Source organism: Nannizzia gypsea, genomic scaffold (genome assembly GCF_000150975.2).
Source record: "Nannizzia gypsea CBS 118893 supercont1.1 genomic scaffold, whole genome shotgun sequence".
Taxonomy (NCBI): Eukaryota; Fungi; Ascomycota; class Eurotiomycetes; order Onygenales; family Arthrodermataceae; genus Nannizzia; species Nannizzia gypsea.
Genome location: NW_003345201.1, coordinates 2,250,885 through 2,265,115, shown reverse-complemented (window position 1 = coordinate 2,265,115; position 14,231 = coordinate 2,250,885). Strand labels below are relative to the sequence as shown.

Genomic DNA, 14,231 nt, shown 5'->3' with positions numbered 1-14,231 from the left:
CCTGGCTGTCGAGCAAACGAGCTCTTCCGCAGAGACTGTGTGCGCACACAGGTCCATTTGCAAAGCTGAGAATTTCCAACTATCCCATCTCCCCTTTGGGGGGGCTCGAGTCTCATGTTGTATAGTGGGTTGCATGTCCCGTAACTAACGGAGGAATGTCTTCTTAGAAGGCCGGTGTCACGAAAAGACGAAAAGACGACATGAGTGCCTTGCATCCGCCGGGTGATATCTGGCTATTATTCCATGGCCGTACGGGGTGTGGTATTTTCCCAACACGCCCTCGCCATCCCCGTCGCTTAGTTACTGTAACTAAGACGATATAAGGGGAGGCAAAACGATAGCTGCATGTAGGAGTGCATGTATGACTCGGTTATGTACCGGGTTGGTGATGAAGATATCTGATATCTCATCCGTAGCCAGCCAACTCCACTGCTCTTCTGTTTGATATCGAAGTGTTCAGGGGCAAAAGCAGGAGGTGATGGAGACTCGCAGACAGGCAGGTGCATGAACATGCCAACTAATGTATCTTCGGAGTAGGTAACTCTTGTGTACGCATGTCTCAAGGGTCTGCTCATCGTCTCATTGTCTTCTTCATCATCATTACCACCATCACTATCATCGCCTTTTCTCCTTCTCACGTCCTGGCCAGGTCTCGTCTCGCCACCGCAAGAGGCTAAGCAACCAGTTCCACGGACAAGACGTGGAGATCTGTCGGATGCGCTGTGTGCACTCTTTCTTGTCTTCTTATTTTTTTTATTTTTTATTATTACTTTTCTATTTATTTTTATTTCAATACTCGCATATGCAACGGCGGGTGGGTGCAGCTGAAACCCGCCATGACCATCACCGCACTCTCTTCTTTTCTTTTTCGCTGCTGCTATCATCTTGATCCCGACATGATATCAGGCCAGGAAGGTACTTGCTCGCCCGCCGTGAAGGTACAGAGTCTCTGCTGACTCGGGATGCTTGCTCTTCCAGTCCCGAGTAGTTAACTGCCAGCAGAAGTGAGACCGTTTGAAAAGAGCAGCACAGAGCAGAGCAGAACAGAAGAGACGAGACGAGACGAGACGGGCGTGAATAATCGGCCTGCGGAGATGACCAGCCTGATGAGCGTCCCATCCCAACCCAACCCAACCATACAGAGAGTCTCTCGCCTCTGCCACGGCGCGTAAGCAGAGGATCAAATCTCGTCTCCTGCCCCGGAGTCTCCGGCCAAAAGGGCAAAAAAAGTACGGGGTTGCGACTGACCGGTGGAGAAGCGAATCTTCAAAAGACGACAGCGAGCGCGCAGAGACGTCCATCTGATGTACGGCGCGTATGCGGTGTCTTGTAACTAAGTAATGCCATGGTACAAATTTGCATTACGGCTGTTACTTTTTTTGATAACGAATATCTCTATACGGAGGGTACTCTGGGCTCAGCGAGTTACGGCTGCGACGTGGAATTATCAAGCTCAGCCTGGGAACACAGGATACCCGCTCCACCCTCTGCTGGGATGAGGGATGTTACAGGACAGGGAGAGGGCCAGCAGACGACGAGGTACCAGTGACTTTGCCGGCAGGGCGCTGCTGGGCTGCGTGGGCTGGTCAAGGGTACCTTTTGGCCGAGTACTCCGATACTCAACATCCATCCCCCATCTCAAGCAACCACCAAGGAAGCGGGATGTCCCCAAGGACAACTGGACAGGAGCGAGCCGGAAGGTGGGCGCCAGCAGAGTGGCTATCGATCATGATTGATGGTTATTCTGGCTCTGCCTGCCCTTTGGCCCTTTTGACTTCCGGGGCTTCGCTTCCTTTCTTTTTCCTGCTCTGGCTTTGCTTCCTCTGCCATCTTCTTCGTTCGTCCTTCTTCTTTTTCTTTTTATTTTTGCTTAACCTGATGGCGTTTAGAGCTCGTTGACGTGGTCGCTTTCCCGTCCACTCGTTTTTTATGCGCCCAGCCCGCAATATCCACTTCCCACCCATCCACCGCCAGCTTTGATTGAGAGCAGCAGCAGGGTGAACATGGCCCGTCGTTTGGTGCCAGCTTCGACCTTTGGGTGAAAGCGAATTCCGCGCTGGAAGCTGGCCCTTTGGGGTCCCGGGATTGAGAGAGATCCCGTTCTTTATGCGCTGGTGCTATCAAAACCTCTACGGAGCATGTACATCTGTGGTATACACGGAGTACGGGAGGCAAGATACAAAGATATCGAGACTACTCCGTACGGAGTAATGGCCACCCCTGATAACGCCTTCAGTACTTGCCAAACAGCATGCTTATAAGGATGAGTTAATTAATAATTTCATTAACTATAGCAATCCCCAACAGACAGAGAATAGTGAAGTACCTTCATACGATAACTCGACACACTAATAAACTAGCATGAACAGGCATCGTGGGGAGGTGATTTTCACACACCTTACACCTTTTTTGGCCGCTGTTCGTTCGCACTTCGCCTTTCGCCTTTTGCTTTTTTTACCTCGTCTTCTTTCCCTTTCTTTTCCCTCTCCCTCCTCTTTGTCTGTTCGTCTCTTTGCTTTTCTAGTTGAGAAAAAGAGACCGCCACGTAGCAGGCTGTCTGGGGTGGGAGGGAGATAAAAAGAAAGGGAAGGAAGAAAGATGGGATGAGGGAGGGAGGGAAAAATGGGAGAAGGACTGAGCAAAAATGTGGACAGTCGTTTATGATCTGGACCTCTCGCGCCTGCTCGCCTATTGAACAGGTTGTTGTACTGTACTCCGGACTCCGTACGGGAGGTGCATGGCATGCGCTGGCAGCATGTACATCGACTTGCCTCGACATGTACCGCGGTACATAACAAGGTAGTTCGGGGGGGATGGTCATGATGCTGGAGGTGCATTCGGCATCATGCTCATGGGTCTTCTTCTTTTCTTCTTCTTTGCTTCTGCTTGCTCCCTTGCCTGCTTGAACGCACAGTCTCTCACTCCTGCTCTCTCAACCTCGCTGGCTCTCCACCTGTCCGCCGCCAGCTTTGACCTCCGAAGTCTGGAGTACATATGTGCCGCCGGTGAGCCCGCCATCGAGCCCACAGGCAGGCAGGCAAAAAAGCAAGCAAGAAGCAGAAAGTACAAAAAAGAAGCCAGGCAGGCAGGCAGGCAATTCTCCGCAGGGAAAGAAGCAAAAATACAGAGACGAAACGCAAAAAAACAAAAGAGAAAAACGAGAGGGAGAAAAAAAGAAATGGAAACGCAGAGAAAGGATAAAAAAGGACGATGAAGCGAGGACAAGGTTGACATCCTGGCGTATCGCTCCCGTCTTTCGTCAGGGGGGTGTTGTTGGCCAGATAGTCCGAGCAAAAAGGAGCAACCGTCGAGATGTTGGGGGAGGGCAGAAGTGGACAGATGGGAAGGACAGCAGCCGGGCCAGAGATCCCTCTCCCGGAAGCTACTGCACGTATATCCCTCCTTGTGATATATATCAACATCCTTATTATATATGCCGATACATGGCTGTGTATGGAGTACGATATATACATATAGTCCGTACTCCGTACACAGCGCAGTGTTAGTTATATACATAACTTTCTCGAGCGTGGGGTAAGCGAGCTCTGCATGGCTGTCAATGCTGAGTATGCTGCGAGAACCTCTGCTTGTCTGCTTTTGAACGCAGTCTGATACTTCATGCTTCCTTCATGGCTGCATGCTTCTGCCGCCGCTGCTGGTTTGCCGGTGGAACCAACCGTGACGCAGTCGACCAGCGGGGCCTCCCTCCCGGCTGCAATGCAAATCAGATCCAGAGTTCGGTGGTTTTCACCCATTTTTTACCTTTCCTTGCTTGCTTTTTTCCTTTTTGGCCTTCCCTTCACTCTCGAAGGCTGTTCGTTTGTTCGTATCGTACGGCGATATGGAGAAAATACGGGACTGGAAACGTTGCTGGAGGAGTATCCATCCCCTCCCCAGTCAGTCCTTCCTTTTTTTTTTACCTTCTCCTCCAGATCAGCAGATGGGTTAATGATAGGGGAGGGGGGAAGGGAAGGGAAAACTGGCCGGATATTTCCCGCTGGGGCTCGATACACCCATAGCCTCCTCGTGAGCCGGTGGTTCTGTTTGTAACAACGGTTAACACACTGGATGCCGGATGCTGGATGCTGGATGTTTCCCGGTCAAGGGCTGCCAGCTAGCCTACTAGTTGCTTCCATGGCTCTTCCATCCACGGCTCTAGCTCCGGCTGGACAGCAAACGAAGGCCCAAGGTGGTGACATACTACTAGCTCGTTGGACATGGTCCTTCGATCGATGTCTGGTTTGGGATACTCGAGTACTCTTCTGTTACAGTGTACGAAACGGACTGATGGCGCTTGGTCGAAGTTAACGAGTAAACTCGTGCTGGAGCTCCGAAGGTTCCTGCAGTCGCTTGTTAAACTCCGTGGGAGAGGCCCATGACCCGGACAGCAGACAGCAGGACAGCATGACAGCAGACCAGAGATAGGAGATTGACAGCAAACGAACAGCAAGCAGACAGCGGAGAGACAGCAGATATCGAGGATATAGTTATGTACTTGCTGGCATAACACGCCTCCTCTGCCCATGTCATTCATGTCCATGCTCCTGTTCATGCGTGATCAAGGTTGCCGGCCTGAAGTAACTAACGGAGTATATGTACGCATACGCTATTATGTATGTGCTCCGTATGTATGTACGGTGCATCAGGCTAAACTGCCGGATGGCGACATGTATGTGCCATGCAATTCATTCTCCCGCCAGGATGCAATGCTAGCTTAATTTATCCTACCCGGTCGGTGTTACTCATACTTCTTCTCCTTGTCCTGCTTCCTTCCCCCCTCTAGTTAACTCTAAGGCTTGACCAACCTCGCAGCCTGTCCCTCCTGACCGCATTGACAGCGGGCATCCACCGGCCGGCTGCTCTGCCATCGATCGAGGACCAGACGGGGGAAGGACATGTGGATTTTCCCTCGAGGTGGACTGACTCGCGAGGATGCAAATAGTTACATGATTCCGATACCAAGGACGACAGGTAAAGTAATTTTACTGATGTATGTTATATACATGCCCTTACTAAACAATGTCATGCCATGTAATGCCATGCCATGTAGAGCGGGCCGTGGATAGCGAAAACCTTCAGCAGGGCCTAAAAATAACAAGAACGAAGCCCTGGTTGGCGAGCAGATTGACCGTGACGAAGGGAGTTGCTTTCGAATCCGTTCATGATAAAACAATAGACCGATGCAAGGGGAGGGATTGTTGGGACTGGAAAAAAGGGGGGCCCGGCCCTTCGTTCGTTTCAACGCTGCAAGGAGACCGAATCAGCACAACCCGGAACGACCAGACACAGACTAGAGAAATAGAGAATAACTGACTGGCCAGGCTAGTCCGCGATGGATGTTGCCTAAGCCCCGTTATCGGGCCTTTTGCCCTTTACTGCTGACCTGGCCAACGGAGCAATTAATCAAAAATATAAAATATATCAAAAAGAAAAAGAGACTAGCTAAGTTGCTTATCCTAGTTTCGGTCAGGGACAGACCGAACAGGCCACTATGTATCCAGCAGGGCCAAAGCGGCAGCGACGGTGGTTTTGGATGAATTAAAAAAAAAGTAATAAACGAAACGGATGGAAAAGAAAAGAAGATAATTAAAAATAAACAATTAAGTAAACCGAGCACTTTGACTGATTGATCCTGGCGGGGAACGGGGGCCAAAAGAGCGGCCCGGGCCTTGACTTATTATTACTACCTTGATGGAGGTGTCACTGACTTTTTATTTGGACATCCTAGTGCTGTCAGCGGATGGCCAGCGGTATCGGTATCTGCTCGAGTCACTTCGGGAGTGGTGGATGGCCTATTGGATGCAAAAATGGTACTTTTGTACTCCGTATATATCAAGGACTTAACCCATGGCTAGATATCGTTGTAGGGATAACTTGAATATCCCTTTGTAGGTCTAGCAAGCGAATGAGTACATCAATATAAAAACCATTCACTAAATTCGGCGACTGAAGCGAAGACGGAGGTAGAATGGATCAGATCAAATAGTAAACTAGACTGACTGATTTGATTGATTGACTGATTGACTCGACTATCTACGATCATTTGGTCGTGATGGAGATGTCTTATCCTTGACAGGGCGAAAGAAAGAAAGGAGGCCGAGACAGGCAGGAGATCACGGTTTGATAGAGAAGAAGAAGAAGGAAGAAGAAGCAAAACAGCTGCTGGTTAGATACATAACTAGTCAGATCCATAGTTCGATGGGTTAAGGAAAAAAGGAAGAAGGAGAGAGCTCGCTTTCCAGCAGTTTCTTTGCCTGCATTGCAGTTGCAGGACATTGCATGAGGGCGACAGATAGATGGATGGATGTGCATACATGATGTATGTATGTGTGTATGTAGGTACGCACGGCGGAAACCACAATTAAGGGCCTGTCTTTGTAGCGATGGACGGTCCATAAGCAGTTAGGATGTCTATCAAAAAGAGAGAGAGAAGAGAGAGAAGAGAGAAGAGGCGTCCTTGTACGACTCTTTTGTCTACGGAGTACTCCGTAACTACTCTGGAGGCTGTTCCAAAATACGTCCAGCGAAAGAAAACGAGCTGCTACTCCCTCTGCTAAGAGAGAGAGACATGCGAAGAGACATACATATTCCTCTTTAGTTAAGGTCTCCCTCCAGTGGGGGCTTTGTTCGGGACGTTTTTTCTTTTTTTCTCTTCCTTTTTCTTTTTCTTTTCTGTCGAAATTGAAAACGAGATGAGATTTCTATCTGATCGACGGTGATCTGTCTCTGATTCCGCTTGCACTTCTTTATTCGATTAGATTAAGTTGCGATGCGATGAGCCGTGTGAGTGAGGTGAGCAGCGAGTGTTCTTGAGGGCTTCCTTTCTCCCTTGTTCGGGGGGAGGAGGAAAGGTGCTGTCTACGGTGGAATCACGCCTCCCCCTGAACCAGCGGAAGGACGAGAATGACGAAGGTCGAAAGAACCAGCCAGCAGGATATGCGAGTGTAGAGGGTCGTTGTAGAACCTCTCGAACTCAAAAGAATTTAAGGATAAGGCACAGGGACGGAAGAAGACAGACAGACGTACATACATCACAGACGCACATACATACGCACACATACACACCGTCCGTACATACTTCCGGGCCCAGGGCGATGGCGTTGGCTATCCATTTCCCCTTCTCCCCCAGCGTAGAGGGACGACGAACGCACTGGCGTACGGTATCGGGAACTGCGCATGGCTGGAACTGGTGATCCCTTCTGCCTTTCTCCCATTCGTGGGGGCCCCAGGGGGGTCCTTGATATATGATATGGGCTTTTTTCATTTTTGCTGTCATTTATTTTATTTTTTTCAACGTTTCCACCTACGCTCAGACGAACCGCACCACTAGTACTAGTTGGTTAGCCTGACAGACAAAGAAGACGAGTGTAGATCGAAGGAGAGAGGGAAGACAGGCAAGACACAGACAGTGCGAGAGACACAGAGAGACAGAGATAGAGGAAGGGAAAGGGGTCAAAAAGAAAGAAAAAGAAAAAGGACCCCAAAAGCGAACAACGGATAGAGAAGCCAGGTTGACGGGGCGGCTGATCCCGAGGCTAGAGAAGTAAGAATAGCAGCCGGAGACGCAGAAAGAAGCAGCAGGCAGCGGAAGCAGAAGCAAGCAGAGCACGGAGGGACGAACGAGTCCAGCGGTGCTTTTGCTTCCAGAAGAACGGTGCTGCGTACCAGGAGAGGCAAGGATGGGAGGCAGGAGAGCAGCTTGCAGGGGGGGGGAGGAGAGCATCACCACCACCACTGGCCACCGACCACTGCCCGCCGCCAGCAAGCACCGCCAGCACGACCAAAAGGACGAGGGAGGAAAAAGCAAGAACTCCCCATGAGATGTTTGCCAGCAAATGGTATCACCAGACCGAGAAGTGTGAGTTGTGAGTTGTCCTTGATCCACCCTCGGGCTTGCTTGCTCGCTCCACGCTCCACGCACTTCTCACCTCACTTCAGTCTCTGCTCCCTGGAGATGGGAGAGAAACGATGGGAAGTGGCCCTCTTTTTGCTTCTTTTTTTTGTATCTCTTTTGATTTTTGCAGAGCTCGAGTGAGAGACAGAGACAGACAGAGAGAAGGGAAATGGATGGCTGGGGGGCGAGAAGCTCAGCTAAAAAAGAGCCAGCCAAGGGTCTCCGTCGCCCTTCTGCAAAAATACCCCCAAGGGCGTCCGTCCTGGAGGAAGAAGAAGACGAGAGTCAGTCAAGAGTAACCAGCAAGTTACAGGCCTGGTACGAGGTCTGGTCTGGCACGCTGTGTGTTTTGGCGGGTTCGCGATCCACGGTACATGATAATAACATCCGGACATACATACGACGTCGTCTATCAAAAGAAGAAGAAAAAGGGGTCTTCTGCTGCCCATCTTGATTGATCGCTGATGAAACTCAGCGAGCACTGATGAATGTGCATGACTGGAAACCGTCTCAGGGATGTAATCTATAGCTACCTTAGTCAAGATGTACAGAGTGTATACTTAGGTATACTGTTGTAGAAGGCATATATATAAATATATACTTAACATGCAGCAGCCTGACAACTTATCTTCAGATCCTCAGCATCTTTATAATCTTGCTCATCGTCCTGCTTCATCATCAATCATCATCATCATCAGCATCATCAGCATCTTCATCAGCATCTCTGTCATCGCCTACCAAAAAGCAACCTCCTGCCCCCGGCCAGCCAGACCCGTCAACCAATCTGCTTGCACGACCCCCAGCCACCCCCGGCAGCCAGCGAGAGACGACAAGAAGCAGAGGCAGCGGAAGAGGCAGAGGCAGAGGAAGAAGAGGCCCGCCTCTTGCAACTTTTGCAAAAAAAAGAATAAGAAAAAGGAAAGAAGAAGCAAAAAAAGTAAGTAAGCTAGTTGTCTTCGTTACGTACGGACAGACGGGCGGATCCCAAGGGTATCGAATGAATGATACGCCGTGGAAGAAGCAAAAAAAGAGAAGAGAAGACGAAAAAGCAAAGAAAAGCAAAAAAAGGCGCCAGAGAAGAAGAAGAAGAGCAGCAGCAGAAGAGACAAGCAAGGGAACTAAAAAAGAAGCAGCAGAAGCAAGAAGAGGGAAGAGAGTAATAATAGATAGAAAGAGGCAGAGAGAGACAGAGGCAAGCAGAAAAGTCACTCCCACACTTAACACACACACACCAACTCCAAACCAGCCCCTGACAGACAACCAGCAGCCACCAGCAGCAGCAGCGAGAGAGAAACGACCAAAGGACAGAGAGAAGAAGCAAAAGAAGCGCCTAAAGCAAAGCAAGTAATGCGATTCTCCACCAGTTGAGACTTACTTGAACTTCACCTTGCTTGCTTGCTTGCTTCTTCTCCTTCTTCCTCTTCCTCTTCTACTTCTTCTACTATCAAGTCTTCTTCCTCTTTATCCCTCGTCCTGCCCTCTGCTTTTTCGATTCTGGTTTCTTTCTTCTCTTCTTCTTGCTGCTTGCTTGCTTCAGTCAAGTCCTTGCATGGGTTGTGCTGCTGCGTCTGTTCTATTTACGAGTCCATGACCTTGTCTCTGCAGTCTCGCCTGCCCTGCCTGCCCTGCCTGCTGCTGCTCTAAGAGTCGGTTTTGCCTCTTCTCCTCCTCCGTCTTCTTCTTCTCCGTCTTCTCCATCATCCCATGCATACACATCTTCCCGCAACTGCAGGTGGTGGTCTCTGGCTAACTCGTGTATAGATACCGTTGGCCGTTGAGATAGTAGCATACATCTCAGAGCCGGCTCACACACACTACCACACCACTGAAAAAAGGAAGATATAACAAAATTTATATATACAAAAAGGAGGAGCCCGGAGAAGATCGAAGAGAGTGACTTCTACGACGTTACGAGTTCACGTTAACGACTATCATTACTGTCTGTCTGTCCATCCATTTGCTTAGATCTGTTTGCTTGAGTTCTTTCGGGTTTGCCCATACAGCAGCTGCAACATAAGCTCCGTTGATATCAACCTTGGAGCTACACACGAGAAAGAAAGAGAGAAGAGACAAGGAACGACCAATTCGAGAGTCGGTTCCCCAGGCTGTCTGCTACTAAACTCGTCTTTTAACCGAGTCACCCCCTTTCAGTCTGAAAAGCTGGAGCTGCCGTCGATTTCCCTGGTTTCACACCCGGGAGCGCCGTGGATCTTCCTGGTACAACACCACGCAGCGAGGAAGACGCTCTTCTCAAGCGCACAAGCTACCAGCTCTCCTCCTTGGCCCGACGATCTCGTACGGCCTCTTCCCCATCCTTAGTCCCCTGGACCGCACTTCCTCCCACAAGACTCGGCCGTTCAGCCTCTCAAGCTACTCCCAAGCCAGCTGTGGAGGCCGAGAAGCCCTCCCTCGCTCTCTGCTGCGGACGGTGTGGGCATCACCGTCACCGTCGGTATAGGCGTTGGAGCAGGCGTTGGCGTCGGAGTCGGAGTCGCGCCTGGAAGCATGAACCAGACACAGCCGTACATGGATATGCAGTCGTCGCATTTGGCCTCCTCGCAGCCGTACACCTCGCAGGGGACACCGACGGAGAACAGCATCTCGCACTATCCACAGTACCAGCAGCCCTCGTTGCTGCAGCCAGGCCCTACCGCCTACGCTCCCCCGCATAGCTACCCCCAGTATGGGTACTCGAACGGCATCACCTCGCCGCCCAGCAATCAGCCAGTGCCCAACTCCCTAAACGGTCAGGGACCAGCTCAGATCCTGCCTCTCCCTCGTAAGTCTCCCATATCGTCTTATAGCATCTGTACCCCTCAAAGAACAATGTTTATTTATGTGGCGAACATTGGTTAATGGTTCCCAGCATTAAACTCGACGGCTCCAAGCTCTCATGGCTACGTACCAAATTCCGCGGGTCAGGTCCAACCTTACTCGTCCCAGGCTCCATACGATACCACCGGCCAGATAGCGCCACCAGGCGTGAAGCCGCGAGTCACAGCTACGCTGTGGGAAGATGAAGGCAGTCTCTGCTTCCAGGTCGAGGCCAAAGGCGTCTGTGTTGCTCGCAGAGAGGGTCAGTCGTCAACTTCGTCAATATGGAAAAAACAATACATTGACTTCATATATTCTAACATTTTTAACAGACAACCATATGATTAACGGTACAAAACTGCTAAATGTTGCTGGAATGACCAGAGGCAGGAGAGACGGCATTCTCAAGAGTGAAAAGATCCGACATGTTGTGAAGATTGGGCCTATGCATCTCAAGGGTGTCTGGTATGTAGAATCCTCTGCCTACCTATTTTCAAAGTGGCCACCTAAGTTAACATCCATAGGATACCATTTGAGCGTGCTCTCGACTTTGCCAACAAGGAGAAGATCACCGACCAGCTCTATCCACTCTTCGTTCACGCTATTGGAAGTCTGCTATACCACCCAGTGAACGAAAGCCGCGCCAATGCCATCGTCACAGCTTCGGACCGCAGACGGATCGAGAACAGCCAGCCATTGGGACGCCCAGCACCCGGAGCACACCCGCCACCACTTCACCATCACCACTCTATGCAGAATCCAACGACTACGCACATGTCCCAGCCATCTTCTCTTGCTAGCATGCCGCACCCCATGCCTGGTCGTCCTCCGCTAGACCGCGCTCACACCTTTCCCACGCCTCCCACCAGTGCTTCTAGCCTCCTAAGCATGCCCAGCCAACCCGGTTCTTACGAGTGGAACGGACAGAACATGTCCAACGGCGTTCAGAGCTCTCAGCCACTTCCACTCGAGTCTGGAATGAATGGCACAAGGTCAATGCCAACCACTCCTGCGACCACTCCACCAGGTGCAAACATGTCTGCCATGCAAGCCTACCAGAGCCAGTCTGCCTACAGTGATTCCAAGCCATATTACTCCTCTGCTCCAGCTGCGCAGTCACACTACGCCTCTCACCAGCCTGTTTCTCAACATAGCATCTCCAGCCAGGGAAACGGCCAAGTAAACGGATCGAATGGGCCTCCCACTGGTGAACCAGAGCCCGCAGAGCAGCACCAAGGTACTGACGGTGAATATATCAACGATTCCAATGGTGCCTACAACTCCAACCGTGCCTCCTACCCGGCCTACCCATCCACCCAGGCCGTCGGCTCCATGCCCAGCGAACACACGCCTCTCCCCTCTGAGATGGCTGCTCCTCCACCTCACCAGAACGGAGCGGACAAGCGTTCTTCAGGACCTTGGCCATCAACATACACTCCTCGATCAGGCGCCCCCAACAGCGTCTACAGCGTAATGAGTGATACCCGCAACTCTCCCGCCAACAATGCCGGCACTGCAACCTACTCAGACGCCTACTCCGCCCCTGCCAGCACGCCAGGCTACTCTTCTTCCATGAACGGCTCAAGCAAGCGTTCCCGCGACGAAGAAGATGTAGAAGAGATTCCTCGCTCCGAAAGCCGCGGCCAAGGCTCCACCTACGAGCATAAGCGTCGGAAAACGCTCATCGACACCGCCTCCGGCCCCATTGTACCAGCTTCCCTCAGCTTACAAAATGTACAATCCAGCGACTTCCCAAGACGGATGTGACGAGCCAAATCTCCCTTTGCCAATATACCATACCCTTTGGCAGGCCGGCGGAAATGAAAAGTTAACGAATTTGATGTCTCCTTGACTCGAGAATGGATATACAAAACCATATATAAACGTGAACAGACAAAAACAACGACAACGACGACACCCGTATCAACAACCAGCCCAACTTCACCCACTGTCTTTAAAAAGAACTAACCAATTGACATGACATGCCAACGACACGACACGATACGATTCCCCCGCCTCTTAAACGAATAACGAGCAAAATATCCTCCAAAAAACCTTATAAATCAAGCCCGCGCCGCCCGGCGAGGCCACCAAAAATAAAGAAAAAGAACCAACCAAAATGCTGCGTTTGAAAACTCATATCTCTTTACCTTAACGACCGATTAACGAAAGCGAGTGTTTATCTCCCTGTCCATCCATGCAAATGTCCGCTGCATGCTGTTTTCCCTTTAAGCAAATGTTGTTTTCCCGTCAGCGCCATCGTCTTCGTCAGTCAGCGAATACATCGAGTTCGTCCCAAACTTTTCAGTCCGTCGACCAGCCCGTCCTTTTTTTTACGCTTTGGCAAAAGTGCCTGCTCTTCCTTACTCTCGGTATCTCAAGGAGACCTGCATACTCACTTCGAACATCTTGTTTGAAAGAACGGGAAGCCTCTTCCGCTTTCCCCAATCCAATTATCTCTTTTTCTTATGCTTGTTGTTTTTGCGTTTTATCTTCTTGCATTAGGAGTTTTTGCGATTCTTCTATTATCTTTTTTTTCTTCATTGATCTTCGATCTTCTACCTCTTCTACAGCCGGCCATTGCAACTGCTTTTGCCCCAGGAGCGGAATGTCCGATCCCTCCTATCTACCTACCTGATTACCTGCTTTCCTCGAACCACGCCCTCCCCCGGCCCAAGCAGGGGCCTTTTACGCTCCTACTCAAGCAAACGTGTTACATGTGTTTTTATAATGACCCCTGAACCTGATATCCCTCCCAATGACACAATCTACCTACCTGCCTACCTAACTACAAATCTCTACTTCCTTTCCTTTGGGTTCGGAGTAATTATCTGCGTCATGTTTTACATTGCTGGTACTTAAAGTTGAATGATTTGCATGTGGTTTGATGTGTTTGATGTGACTCTCCCAGCTAGCTGACAGCAATGGCTTTACTTTTCTTTGCATTCACTTCTAACAACCCCTTTATACAATTCGCTGATTTGACTTTTTTCCCATTTATTGATTCCTTTGTTGCTCTTCTCTGTGCTTATTTTCTGCTATTTGCTTGTCTGATCGTTTATTGTGTCCTTTGTCACATCTTTGAAATCTCCCCCCAAAAAATTTTGTCCTTCTGCTGGATCTCGTTTCGTTTCTAATGACCCTGATATGACACGAATTTCCTACTTTTGCTCCTGTCCTTCTCTAGTCGGTACGTTTTGGAACTACGAGTATGACCCTAGGGATTGATCCAACAAGGGTAGCAGTAGCCAGATTATCTTATTCTTTAAATCTTAATTTCATACTCTTCGAGATCTTCTTCGTGTTATTCGTCGAATAACACTTTGGCTTACCTAACAAACTTCTAAAGGAGGCTCGTGATCACGTGAGCTGCAAGTGATCGCAGCTTCCCGTCGCGCTAAACCTCTTTCGGGCAGTAAGCATCAACAGACTCGCGATCTCGACTCGATATCAAAGAAAGAGAAGTAGAAAGAGGAGAGGCCAGGGGAGTCAAGAGGAGGAACAAGCACTGGGAAGGAACAAC

The 14,231-nt window shown here is 50.1% G+C and overlaps 5 protein-coding genes across 5 annotated transcripts; 3 read left to right on the top strand and 2 right to left on the bottom strand.

The window, feature by feature from the left end:
- Positions 1–296: 296 nt before the first annotated feature.
- On the bottom strand, positions 297–884 carry MGYG_00854 (hypothetical protein; the record flags this gene model as incomplete). Its single annotated transcript, XM_003176722.1, has 1 exon — positions 297–884. The coding sequence occupies one exon, from the start codon at positions 882–884 to the stop codon at positions 297–299; it is 588 nt and encodes a 195-aa protein (XP_003176770.1).
- Positions 885–2,845: 1,961 nt separating this feature from the next.
- On the top strand, positions 2,846–3,214 carry MGYG_08908 (hypothetical protein; the record flags this gene model as incomplete). The annotated part of the gene is made up of 1 exon (XM_003176721.1): positions 2,846–3,214. The coding sequence occupies one exon, from the start codon at positions 2,846–2,848 to the stop codon at positions 3,212–3,214; it is 369 nt and encodes a 122-aa protein (XP_003176769.1).
- Positions 3,215–7,176: 3,962 nt separating this feature from the next.
- Positions 7,177–9,242, top strand: MGYG_08907 (hypothetical protein; the record flags this gene model as incomplete). Its single annotated transcript, XM_003176720.1, has 6 exons — positions 7,177–7,189; positions 7,372–7,408; positions 7,540–7,858; positions 8,025–8,236; positions 8,409–8,439; positions 8,529–9,242. The coding sequence occupies 6 exons, from the start codon at positions 7,177–7,179 to the stop codon at positions 9,240–9,242; spliced, it is 1,326 nt and encodes a 441-aa protein (XP_003176768.1).
- Positions 9,243–9,276: 34 nt separating this feature from the next.
- Positions 9,277–9,592, bottom strand: MGYG_08906 (hypothetical protein; the record flags this gene model as incomplete). The annotated part of the gene is given in 2 exon segments (XM_003176719.1): positions 9,277–9,462; positions 9,476–9,592. 2 exon segments carry the CDS (start codon positions 9,590–9,592, stop codon positions 9,277–9,279), a joined length of 303 nt encoding a protein of 100 aa, XP_003176767.1.
- An 807-nt stretch (positions 9,593–10,399) lies between these two features.
- MGYG_00853 (cell pattern formation-associated protein stuA) lies at positions 10,400–12,475 on the top strand (the record flags this gene model as incomplete). Its single annotated transcript, XM_003176718.1, has 4 exons — positions 10,400–10,673; positions 10,761–10,970; positions 11,041–11,173; positions 11,233–12,475. The coding sequence occupies 4 exons, from the start codon at positions 10,400–10,402 to the stop codon at positions 12,473–12,475; spliced, it is 1,860 nt and encodes a 619-aa protein (XP_003176766.1).
- Positions 12,476–14,231: the final 1,756 nt, after the last annotated feature.